Source organism: Pygocentrus nattereri, chromosome 4 (genome assembly GCF_015220715.1).
Source record: "Pygocentrus nattereri isolate fPygNat1 chromosome 4, fPygNat1.pri, whole genome shotgun sequence".
Taxonomy (NCBI): Eukaryota; Metazoa; Chordata; class Actinopteri; order Characiformes; family Serrasalmidae; genus Pygocentrus; species Pygocentrus nattereri.
The window spans coordinates 8,811,639-8,824,482 of NC_051214.1; the positions used below are offsets into that span (position 1 = coordinate 8,811,639).

The following is a 12,844-nucleotide window of genomic DNA, read 5'->3' on the forward strand; positions in this document are numbered from 1 at the left end:
TCATTGTCCATTTTATCAGCTCCACTTACTCTATGGGTGCACTTTGTAGTTCTACAGTTACAGAGTGTAGTCCATCTGTTTATAGTACCTGCTCTGTGAGGGTACATGGGGGGACCCCTGAAGAACAGAGTAAAAGGGGGCTAACGAAGTATGCAGAGAAACAGATGGACTACAGTCTGTAATTGCAGACTATATAATGTTATGCCTGACCGGCATATAGTGAACTCTTTGGCAGTGGTGTCCAACAATATGCACTCAATGCACTCAAACAGCATCAGACTGTCAGTAGTGTACATTAATATTTAAGTATTAAGTATTAAGTGATACTATTTTGATCCCACAACCGGGGAAATTCCACCTCCGCATTTAACCCATCCGTGAAGTGAAACACCACATACACTCTAGTGAACACACACACTAGGGGGCAGTGAGCACACTTGCCCGGAGCGGTGGGCAGCCCTATCCACGGCGCCCGGGAGCAGTTGGGGGTTAGGCGTCTTGCTCAAGGACACCTCAGTCATGGACTGTCGGCCCTGGGGATCGAACCAGCAACCTTCTGGTCACAGGGCCAGATCCCTAACCTCCAGCCCACGACTGCCCCCACAATGAACTACATAGTTTGTAGGTAATGAGCAAACCCTTATAATAAACCTGTTAAGTGCCCAAAATCGTTTAATATCACCACAAATTCTGTTCTGAATAGTGAGTATAGTGACTAGGGGACGATTTCAGACACAGCAATTATTTTATCTCATTGAATGAGGTGTTTCTTGGACAACATGCAGTTTGCGGCTGTTGCTAGAGTCGGGTGAAGATGAAATCAGCACCAGAACAGCAATGCAACAGGCCATTCTCACACGTCCGTGCTCGTTAATGTAGAATCTGAAATAGTAGTGCCTAACAACTTCCGGTCGAATTGCAAACAATGGCTGAGTCTACTGGCTGTAGACTGTATGAATGCTGTATGAATGTATGAATGCTGTATGAATGCTGCGCTACTGAATGCACCAATAATTTAACCAAACCTCACTTTTTAATCAATCAAGTTGAAAAATGTTCAACTTAAGCAATAAAGCTCCACTCGTCGTGTTATTTTTAAAAGGTGCCATAGAACGGAAAACTGTATTTACATTGGTATCATTGAACAAGTAGTGTTCGCTACACAGAACTGACATACCGTAAACCTCAAATCCCTTTGGCCTCCTCCTTCAAACACAAATCCTGCATATCGCTGTTGTCGGAAGAAAAACTTGCATCTCCATTTTTGTTGTTTTTCAGTTTGTGACAATCTCAAAATGCCTGTTGCTCTTTACATGTTGTGTACATTTCATGATGCACGGACTGAAAGAAACAGACAAAAATGACTTGGGAAAAATTCTGGTTCCATTGGCTTACATTAAAAGTAAAGTAGGTTTTTTCCTTCTCCTGTAAAGTCACCATTTTGGAGATCCAAGGTTTTCTTCCAACAACAGAGATATGTAATAGAGACCAGCAAAACAGGTGAGAACCTTGCGTGTTCAGGGTTCCACACAGAAACTTTGTCTTTACCTTTGTCTGAACCTTTAAGTATGCAATCCAAAAGGAAAGAAAGACAGTGGAGCTGAATAGAAATGGCAAACAGAAATAAAGATTTGGAGACATGTAATTCCATACTTTCCCCTAGGAACCAAACTGTTAATGGACATGGTTGATGTTCATCTTCAGCCACCAGGGTTGAGGCTGAATTTGGCTTCCTAATCGAATGTTGTAGCAATGGCACCATTTAAGGTGGAACGGGAAATTCGCAAAACAAGCTGGCGAACAGGAACTTCAGCTCCCATGTGTTTAACTGCGATTTTATCCACTTTTTGAAGCCAGTTCATCTGAAACTGAGTTTCATAGTGAGCTAACAACTTAACAAATTTATGTTGTCATCAAGACCGAAAACAAGTAGCGAGCTAGTATGAGTAATGTTAGCTATTAGCAAAGGACAGGTATAGCTTACTAAACAGTATGATGACATGGCTTATTTACATGGAGGTTAGTTTTATCTTCCCACCTGTCTCTATTTCAGCATGTTGTTTCTGTGTCATGATGGTGCCTTGCAGTGAACCAGCAAATCGGAGCAGAGCTCAAGAAATTTGTCACGAGGGAAAACGGCTTGTTTCATTCAGATCACAGGATTGTAAATGGGCATGTTAAACCGCACATGGGCATTTTTTGCCCCAGTCCAAGGCACAGACCTTGCAGACAAAGAAACAAATAAAAATAAAAATTCAGAATGACAGCATTCTATAGCATCCTTAATGAAGTAACCAATCAAAGAACAGATGTTTAAAATTGAATGTGGGGCCATTCAGTGGGACTGAAGGTAAATATGAATCCGTTGGCATATGCACCACTCTGGAAATTGGTCTCACTGAGGTTTAAGTTATAGACCCATAACCATCGCAGTTTGCTGAATAGTTTTCTTTAATGTGGATATACAGCGCTGTGTCTTTTTGCCAGGTGTGGTGTTCCGGGCACTAACATTGATAACGTTCAAATTACTGGGAAGAATTAAACTTGGACTTTTTCTCCTCCTAAATGAAGCACAGTGAGTAGTGACTAGTTCCTTTAATCCAGCTATCTTTAGGGATGTGTAGTGTGGAGCTGAGCATAAAGATCCACTCAGCTCCTTCATGTTTCAACAGAATACAGTCCATCTGAACGCAAGCTGCTTTGAGTGCGTAAAATTGACAGATGCTTTCAAATGCATTATTTACACTAGAGTATGTGGAAGAGACGTCTGTCATAGCACGTTATGGAGAACGATCCTGAGCTCCACACAGCAGAACACGCAGGGTCACACAAAGTTCAAATGTTTTCAGCTTCAGCAAAGTCAAACCAGCTTTTCGTCTATGTTGGAGGGAACTACCAGACACGGCATCTGCTCTACTACTGACTGCATGGAGGCTGAAGGAAGATATTAGAGAGGGAGGTTACAACCGCCGACGTCCACTGCCGCCCCGTTATAGGGTGCAGGCAGAATTTCGATAATGCTCCTATTTACAGATGGATGTGATGAATCAGTGACTGTGAGAAAGGTCTATTTTTTTTAAAGGTCAAAAATCAGTGCCCACAATACGCAACCAGACAAACTGCTGGTTGAACATTGCCAGTTTCTCTTTAACTTGCTTCAATGTTTGCTTATTTGAATTCCAGCTTTTTCTACTGCAAGTTGGGATGAGAAGGAATGACAATAAAACTCACTCGAGTTTGACTTGACTTCATACTCACGTCCTACTGCCTAAATCCTGTTTGTTGCAGAAAAAAGGAACTATACAAGTATTTCTTTTTTGTGTGAAACACATTCTTCTAATTTCCAAAATTGAAGGAAGGTCCTGGACAAGTGGATAGAAACTACTGAAACTTTGTTTTTTGCAGTTTAGTTCCATTCACCCCTATTTATTGAGCATTCCCTCGTCTGTACTCTCTAGTGTTGTCATGTTTCTGATATAATGGGAGAAACAAGAAGTAGCCAGACTGAAGTAGGGCACTATATAGTGTGTCAGCAGTGTGGCAGTGTTGGTTGAAATTTCAGTCAATTTCGCTCCCTATATAGTTCATGTTCACGTACGCAGATGCAGAAGCAGTGCACTTTTTAGTGTACAGACAACATACACTACAAATTCCAATGTAAACCATAATGCAAGGGAAGAAGGAGATGCACCTCCACAAGGCAATGTGCAACACACAACCAGCACAGGGCGCAAGATATTCTTTACTTTCAATGTAAGTTAATGTACAGAAGTTTTATTCTGAGCAATTGTGGAGCATTTCTGTTGGTCCATTCATCAAAGAAATTTCACACAATGTAGAGACCATCTGCTGTGCTAGAACGATGTAGAAAAGTAAAAATGGGAAAAAAATGGAGATTGTTCACTTGAACGATGCTTTTATTTGTTAATCAGTGGCGCATACTTCATGTTAAGTGGCTTAACAGTCAGAAAAACTTTTGAAGGCATAAATTGTAGTTTTAGTAAACATATGACAGCTCCTCCGCTAAAGTCTTTGCTTGCTCACTGTAAAGTTACCTCGCTTTACTGATGTTCTTTGAGCTGGCCGTCCTCCGATAGTCAAAACTGCCATCCATGTATCCTAAGAGCCGATCACGATTCTGTGTCTCTAATATCTCTAATTTGTCCTCATTAGCTCTAAATTTAGATTTGTACCTCATTCATTTTAGCTTTAATAACAAACGCCTCAGTGTTCATTGCTCTCATTTACCACTAATATGTGGGATTGAATAATCTTTACAAAGTAATTATGAACATCTTTCACATACGGACATAATTGGGACAAATCACAAGCACAAACAGCTTTCTGCTAACAAGTCCCTCCATAGTGCTGCATGCTTACATTTTTAGATGATTGCAGTTTCCAGAGGAAATATAGCTTTCTTGAGATCACATTATGGTCCATGAGCACTTGTTCTTGCCGCATTCCGCTGATATTTCTCCTCACCTTTGGTGGTCATTTCCATATCATTATGGAAATTAAGGAACTGTACTAAACATATCAGGAGCACTGAACAATCTGATAGTTTGCTGTTGCAAAGAATCTTACAATAAAACTAAAATACACATGCCCTTTTTATGCTTTCATCATTTTTCATCACACATAAAAACTAGAACGTTCACTTGGTCAATCTCACTAGCAAGCTAGATAGCCAGCTTAGCTAGTAACCCATAAGCTCTGTGTGAAATAAACTTTGCCTTGTAGATCAAACCACATGAACTTCATCCAGTCAAACGTCTTCTCTCCAAATCTTCACCTGCATTGCGTGAGGTTGAAAAATAGTAAACAACTTCGCAGAATCACAAACCAACAAACAAAGTACGATGCAGCAGAGCTCTCGACTGAAATGAGCATGTCAAGGCAAGATGAAGCTGCAAGTGGACACGAACCGCTGACTTTGGAAGAAAGAAAGTACATTGGATCACTGATTTCTGACTTATTTCTTATCTCTTCAGGAGAAAAGAGGGGTTTCGTAAGTCCTGGAGATAAATGTAACACCTTTTACAGTGTAGATGCTAAAAAAGAGCTACTTAAATGAAAAATGACGAGCTGACCTCATGGCTCTTTTCTGAGACATAATACTTGAACAGTAGTCAGGTTTACATGTAGCTTAATAATCCGCTAATAATCCGTCTAATAGCTCAATCGCAAATGGAATACGTCCATGTTAACACCTCGATCGGAATAGTCTAGTCCAATTGAGGCCATTCGGAATACAATTTCTATCCAACTAAAGGAGGTGAATAATCCTGTACATAATCCTTTAAATAGAAGAATAATAACTGTAAACGCCTGAATCCAATTACATTTCCAATTGGAATGTGCGACTATGTTCTGCGCATGTGTGTTAGAGTCATAGCTAAAGCAGAAAACTCAAACGGCTCTGGCAAAAGTTTATAATGTTCAACATGGCGGAGCAGAAACTGGTCTGCAGAGGAGACGAAGTTTATAATCTGATCTTTAAAAGACGGCGGTGGGACAGACGTCCAGTTTATTATGCCTTCTGTGACATGTGAAGTACATTTTTCCGAGTCTGACATCATTTTAAAGGAATTCAAAACAAGCGCACCAACTGAAAACTTGTCTCCCTCTGACTGGACTTGTGATGTTCAATGACAACCACTCTAAGCGCTACTCCATGCATGCGTGTCATTTTGGATTGGATTACTTGTAGTGAGCATGTAAAGGAAGATACTCCATCAGATTGTTTAACAGAGTGAGCATAAACACCTCAGTCTGAATCTGTAATCGGAATGTATTCAATCGGATTGGTAGTCATGGGCTGGAGGTTAGGGAAGCCCTGTGACCGGAAGGTTGCTGGTTCGATCCTCTCGGCTGACAGTCCATGACTGAAGTACCCTTGAGCAAAGCACCTAACCCCCAATTGCTTCCTGGGCGCAGTGGATAGGGCTGCCCACTGCTCCGGGCTCACTGTGCTCACTGTGTGTGCGTGCATGTATGTGGGTGCATGAAGGGGTTTAATGGGTAAAATTCACTGCACAAATGAGTTAAATGTGGAGGTCTAATTCCACAGTGTGCCAACACAGTTGGCTGGCAATTCAATGTATATATGTGGATTGGCAAAAATCTTTGCACGTAATCACAGCCAGCATGTGGCAAAACAGACACAGGGTACAATTTTATCTTTTGAAACTAGTTAGTGACGGCAAACCACTGTGTAGCTGGTGAATTACTAAGTTCATGACAAAACCATTGGGAGTATCAACCACTAAAAATACTTCATTCATAGCTCTTGTACATGACTCAGTTTTATAGTTCTAATGGTTTAGTTTCACTTTTGTGCGTAAAAATCTAACACCAGCTAAGATTTTTCAAAATCAGTAATACGATTTACAAGTTCATTGGATTGTCACATGCATTTGATTTGTTTATGCGACAGATGCACATATTCTCCATAAAAGTGTTTCTGAATGCTTCGTCTGAAAAGCCATAGTTAGTTCTTCAGAGCAGTGAATGAGTTAAGGAATAAGCTATTCTGAACGCAGCTCTTGGAAGCAAGATAGCTAATCAGCCAATTTAGCCACATTTAAGCTTCAACTTTAATAGTTACATACCATTAACAAACCAAGACAACTGCATTGTTAATGTATTAATTATATTATTTATATGCCAATTACACATCAGCTAAAATTTCATGAGTCTAACAGGGCTAGCACCATAAATAAAGGCATACACTTCACAAATGGCAGGGACGGCCAGTTTTTCTGCCCATGGTCACAGCATTATGCAGTTTTTCCACATCCAGAGCCAATTGAAGTAATTACCCATTAAGGAAACTGGAAGCAGCCAGCCAGTTTGGATCTAAAGAACGCATTTGAGGTTTTGCTGAAGTTCAAGCGCATATCAGCAGCAAAAGCCAGAACACAGAGTGGTCTGACTGAACATTTGCTGAAAATATACACACTTAAAAAACATGGTTCTTCATGGGCTCTTTAGTAAAAAATTAATTCTACATAGAACCATGAAGACTCAAAGAACTCTGCATGAGCTAGGGGTTCTTTGCATCATGAAATGGTTCTACAAAGTCATGGAGAATGCTGTAAATAGTTCTATATAGAACCTTCTGGAAAAGGATTCTATATAACATCAACAAGAGGTCCTCTATGGTTACAAGCTTGATATCACCCTTGAAGAACCATCTTTCTTAAGAGTGGAGATCCAGTTTTTCACAACAGCGCTTAGGCAATTGATAAAACAAATAGACTGACATGAGGGGCGCTTAACTACTATGATAATTAGTATTACCTTACTAATTAACACAGTAATGTATTATCTTTCTTACGGTCTAAGCTCTAGTTTGTCAGTAATTAAACGGTTTTTGTGAACATCAGAGGGAAAAACTGTTTAGATTCACAATGAAGTATAACAGATCTATTTAGGAAATTTTCTAGAAGTGGTCATCACTAATAATCAATCAAAAATAAATGAAAGCATGTCTAAAGGTATCCACACAACCCTTCACATAAGTGAACTCAACTACTCTCGCACACTGATAAAATGGGCGTCCAAAAAACAAAACAAAAAGCGTTACCAATAGAAGGGGGGGCTCTGGAGCAGCTGCAGAGCCCAAGGTGTTTGTGATCTAGAATTAATCGTCCAACATCAGTACCTGACCTCACTAATGCTCTTGTAGCTGAATGCAATCGAATCCTCACAGCTGTTCCAGCATCCAGCCAAAAGTCTTTTCAGAACAGTAGCTCCTGCAGCAAAGTGGAGACAAACTCCATGTTAACAGACTTGTTTTCAGAAGAAACGTTGGATAAGCAAATGCTTGGTCCAACATACCTGGCTAATATTCTTCAGTACTCTGAAGACCTTCATTACCTGGATCAGGTATGTTAGAATAGGCATGGAGCAAAACCATGCAGGGTGGTAGAACTCCAGGAATCAAGCACCCTGGTATCATCCATATGCAATATATAAAACAGTAAATTTGTGTTGTGCTGCAAATATGAAGCCACAAAAGACAGACAGCAAAGAGCCCAAGTTGCACAATGTCCACCTGTCTGTTTTATTTCAAGATGCAATCTTCTTCTGTGTAGTCCCACTCGCAATAGCTTAAGAAATCAGACGTCTTATGTACAGCACATAGTACAGAAACTCATCATATAAATGGAACTCCAGGAAGAAACTAAACAAAACAGTTGGTACACAATCATACCACTATATTGCCCGAAAACAAAATAATAATAATAATAATAATTATAATAAAAATAAACAAGGAGGAGCAAAGAGTAATGAAAACTGAAGGTCGTGAAGCATTCGTATCGATCTTTTCCTGTTCAGATACCTCTCTTTAAGGGAGGAACTACTGACTGGAGGGGCAACAGGTGAACGTGCAAAACCAGGGGGGTGGGATGGGATATTTTAAATTACAAACTCACGAAACGTATTGTGTAACACAAACAGCATCAGAGGTGGTACGTAACTTAGGAGTGACTAAATGAACAGGCATGGGAGAGGGATGACAGACATAATTGTGATAATTGTGCCTCAGTGATTTCTGCAGCATATCGACAATGTTAACTTGGCCAGATAAACGTCTGGACGCTTCAGCTTCCTGATTCTGTTCCTTTGCATATGCAAGCCTTGCCAAAAAGAAATGGAAAAGGGGAGAAAAAAAAAAATAAAAGCCACTCGTGCACACGTTAGTAAGTCTGTTAATTACAATGAACGAGCCCATCCTAGTAAAAGTAAACGCCTCACTTTCCATAATGCAACAAAATAGGTCAAGTAAATGCAAGCAATTTAAACTCTAAGGCAACATGTGAACTAAGAATACCTAAAACGGAGCAGGCAGGGCTGAACCCTGTGTGATACTACAGCTTCTACCTATAGACACCTGTGTGGAAGGAACGTCACTGAATGACGTTACTGGACGATAAATAAACAGAAACACCCGAAGAATACTTAAGTCCTATTAGCCTGGTCGGCTTTACAATCACGTAACCTATACTGCAAGTCTTCCCTTGTTTCGTCAGCTGCTCTAACTGGCCTTTAAAGCTGGGCAGATGGGGTTAAAATAAAGATAAAATGTATTAAAAGCTGAGTGACATATTGCATCTTGTGAGGCTGAAGTCATTTTTATACATAAGCACATCTTCCCTTATTTCTTCATAGACAGGGTCGACGTGCAAGGCATACGCAAAATACATCCCCCTTTATCGAACGACGGACATTAAAACGCCTTCCATCAGCACGGATGAAGGTACTATCTTCAGAAGATATGTAGTACTTTTTTTTTTTTTTGCATAAGGTTAAAAATGAAAATACACTCAAAACTAAGTTTGCAAATATGAAGCAAACACGGAGACTAAAAACAGTAAAATTAGTTTAGAATCTATGTAACTTAAAACCACTTTGCTTTCACATTCTTGAGGATCGACAGCCGAAGCTGATCCTCTGGGGGACTCTAGGATGTCAGAGGAGTGTCGAATACATAAGCAACATCCCGGGGAACCACTGGGATGAAGACAGACATGCGTCAATGTGTTCCTTCCTGACCTTTGATTGGACACTCTTACTTGGTGCCACTCAAAACAAAAGGGACCCCAACACCTTGGCCTCAAAACTAAGTGGCCCCACTTCACTTGCGAGACAGAAGACTGAACTTTGGTTCGTTAGGATTAATGGGGCACTACACTGAGCACAGACGGACTGCCCTCTTATCCCAGAATGGGCCACAGTGACTGATCTAGCAGAGCAGTGGCTACTGGGCAAATGTAGTTCTTTGACCCACATGCTCTAGACCCCATGCTCGACTTAAAGACGCAGGAGGCAGCATGCTCGTGCATGGGGCAAGAGGGGATGAACTCCAAGGGTTGAGAGGAAAAGCGTGGGGAACCTGTGATTTTGAAACAATATGGGCTCATACAGGTGAAATGGGATATATCAGGGTAAAAGGAAAGAGAACACAGGTATAAGAGAGGCAGTCTGTCTGTGGGGCGGCTTTGGGAGGGGGCGTTTTGGGGCGCATCACGAGGTGCCCTGTCTCTTCTGCTGCTGCGCACGGATCAGCTCCAGCTGCTTCTTGCATTGCTGGTAGTAGGTGGACAGGCTTTTGTTCTCTTCTAGAAGCTTCTTGTGCTCCTGGACCAGGCGAGACGTGTTCTGCTGGTCCTTCTCATCCTGATCGAGCTCGGCTATCAGCTCATTCCTACATGCACCCACACAGACAAAGGTGTGACATGGTTAAAAGGCTGGGAGAGAAAGAGAGTCTTAAAGCAATACTTCAGCAAAAAACACCAACGTTAACCACCAATTAGCATAGTATGTACTGCGGGCCTCAATCAACGCACAGCCCAAACCGTGTTGCGTTAACTACTCTGCTTAAACAGTACGAATAGTTATCATAAAACCTAAATTTCATTCCTATTTATATAGAAGCAATATGTGAAAATTCTGACTTCATATCCAAGTAATTCCTAAATTCTCAAATTTGGCTGAGAAACCAAATCAAAATTTACTGTTCATATACAATAACTAATAACAATAACAGTATTTTCTGACATTTTTGAGGCAGTATCTCAAAATATGTTGCGAGTTAGTATTTTAAAAATAATTTCCTTCCTTTAAATTGCTACAAAACAATGACTTTTTCAAGACTTTGACTTGGTATCTCAGAAATAATGACTTATTTTTTCTAAATTTGTACTTAGAATCTTACAGAGCCCTGCTGATGACATCCTACATAAATAAAAACAATGCCTGGCCGTGACTTAGTAAGGCATGGGAACAAGATAATTAAGTTGTAGCCATGACTTATTAAGGCATAGGAATGTGATCCTAATGCGTGCTAACACCTTTTTATGTGTGGAAACGAGACCTTAATGCGTGGCCATGACTTAGAAAGGCAAGATCTAGATAAAATTTGGAGTAAATAAGTTGTTCATTTAAAATACTAACACAACACTGTATGTGACAAATCAGGCATGCATCTTGCACAATGCCAATGAGTGAGTATTAGCTTCTATTTCTTATTAGCCACATTAGCCCAAATTTGTAGCTCAAATTTAAAACTAAATGGGAAAAGGTCTAACATAAAACACGTTGGCTGATCAACTACATTTAGGGTAAAAGGGAAAACTATTGCTGTAATTTTATCCCAGTAGCATCTGAACAGAAGAACCAATTTATTTGGTTGGTGTAGTGGATAACACCCCTGCCTTCTACACTGTAGACTGGGGTTCAATCCCCCACCCTATAGCATACCAATAAGAGTCCTTGGGCAAGACTCCTACCTGTGTAAAATGATCAAATTGTAAGTCGCTCTGGATAAGAGCGTCAGCCAAATCCCATAAATGTAAATTAAAAAAAAAAAACCTCAGATGACTTTTAGAAAGGTAAAGAACCAATCAGTCTGTTTATATTTCTTACAATTGCACAACTTCTGCATGTAATGTGCGCTGGAAGCATTTTGAGCAGAGTGAAAATAATTCCACACATACACCCAGTAGATTCCATTTTCAAGTCATTCTCTATAAATACAAAATGAGCTATTCAGTCTTAACTCAGCCAGTTGCTTCACTACCGCCTGTTTGAGCTGCTTAAAGACTCAGGGAGTTGGTGTTGATGGAGGGGGGGGGGTCTGTGGGTATGTGTGTGCATGTCCTGCTTAGTCTCCACTTCAAATGTAATGGAGATGACTTCATGACCAAGGCAAAGCTACTCTATCCTAGTTCAGAAACACACCACGCAAAATTGCAAAAGCAACTGCTTTGAGCTATACAAACATTTTCTTTTCGTGTTGTCATGTTCTAAAATATGTCATGATGTTATTAATAAAGCAACAGGAGCACAAGGTGCATTCCGAGCACTGCAGTAAGGGGCACTAGAGCTGGGTAATATGACAATATTTATCTCCATCATGATCAATTATGTCACAATTTGCTTTCCTATATATCGTGTATACCGTCATTACAAACAGGACAAAATTGGTCATCTTTAATTATATTTCTGCAGTGCAACACTGAATAAAAGTTGTTGAATGTTGTTACTTAAAGTATTTTTAAGTGTGGCACCACTGTGTTTCTCATTCTAATGTATCAGAAAAACAATATACTGTATATTCGTAGTGTATCAAGAAGTATTATAATGCTATATTTTTGCTATATTGCCCAGTCATTAGGGCCACTGCAGTGCAGCCAAGTATGGTCAAGCTGTCGTTTAGCACCAGCATACCTCTGTCCAGTTAACGGCCTTGACAAGTAGTAGTGCTGGTTATTTGTAACCCACTAAGTTAACAGTTATTAATGCTAATGGTATTATTTATCAATGTGTATTAAATAACTTCTGACAGTCACTGATAAAACTATTAGGTAATAAGTGACTCTTTATTAGGGCCGGTTAGTGTTAAAGTGTTACAGAGCTGTCTGTAGCAGTACTACTGTAAGAACATGGGTCGAGTGTGTACTGCAGAATCATGCAATGAAATACACAGATTAAAGAAAAACACCCTCGATCGGTGTCTCCAAACTTTTGACTGGTACAGTGATTTAGAAGATGGTCAAACTACACTGTAATTGTAGTTAACTGTATGTGTGTGCTTGCGAACGATGCTTCAGGAAAAGCATACAAGAATGTGTGTGTAATCAGAAGGCATGACTCACTTCCTCTGGATGAGCAGGGCGATCTCTGTCTGCACTTTCAGATACTCCTGTGCCATCTTACAGTGCTGCTCGAACACTGCCATCGACTCCTTTGAGTTTGGGCATGGGGCAAGGGGCTGCAAATCACACACACACACCCGCCCAAGATTACCCATGCGCAACCACACAATCATTAA

At 40.3% G+C, this 12,844-nt stretch overlaps 1 protein-coding gene across 2 annotated transcripts in view; it reads right to left on the reverse strand.

Moving 5' to 3' along the window:
* Positions 1–8,047: 8,047 nt before the first annotated feature.
* map3k7 (mitogen-activated protein kinase kinase kinase 7) overlaps positions 8,048–12,844 on the reverse strand; it is a 36,971-nt gene continuing 32,174 nt past the window's right edge. For both annotated transcript variants that reach the window (XM_017697739.2, XM_017697740.2), the window contains 2 exons: positions 12,669–12,784; positions 8,048–10,216 (listed from right to left, as the gene is read on the reverse strand). In XM_017697739.2, the coding sequence (XP_017553228.1) occupies positions 10,036–10,216; positions 12,669–12,784 (297 nt within the window). In that variant the 3' untranslated portion in view covers positions 8,048–10,035. The remainder of the gene's footprint in view (positions 10,217–12,668; positions 12,785–12,844) is intronic.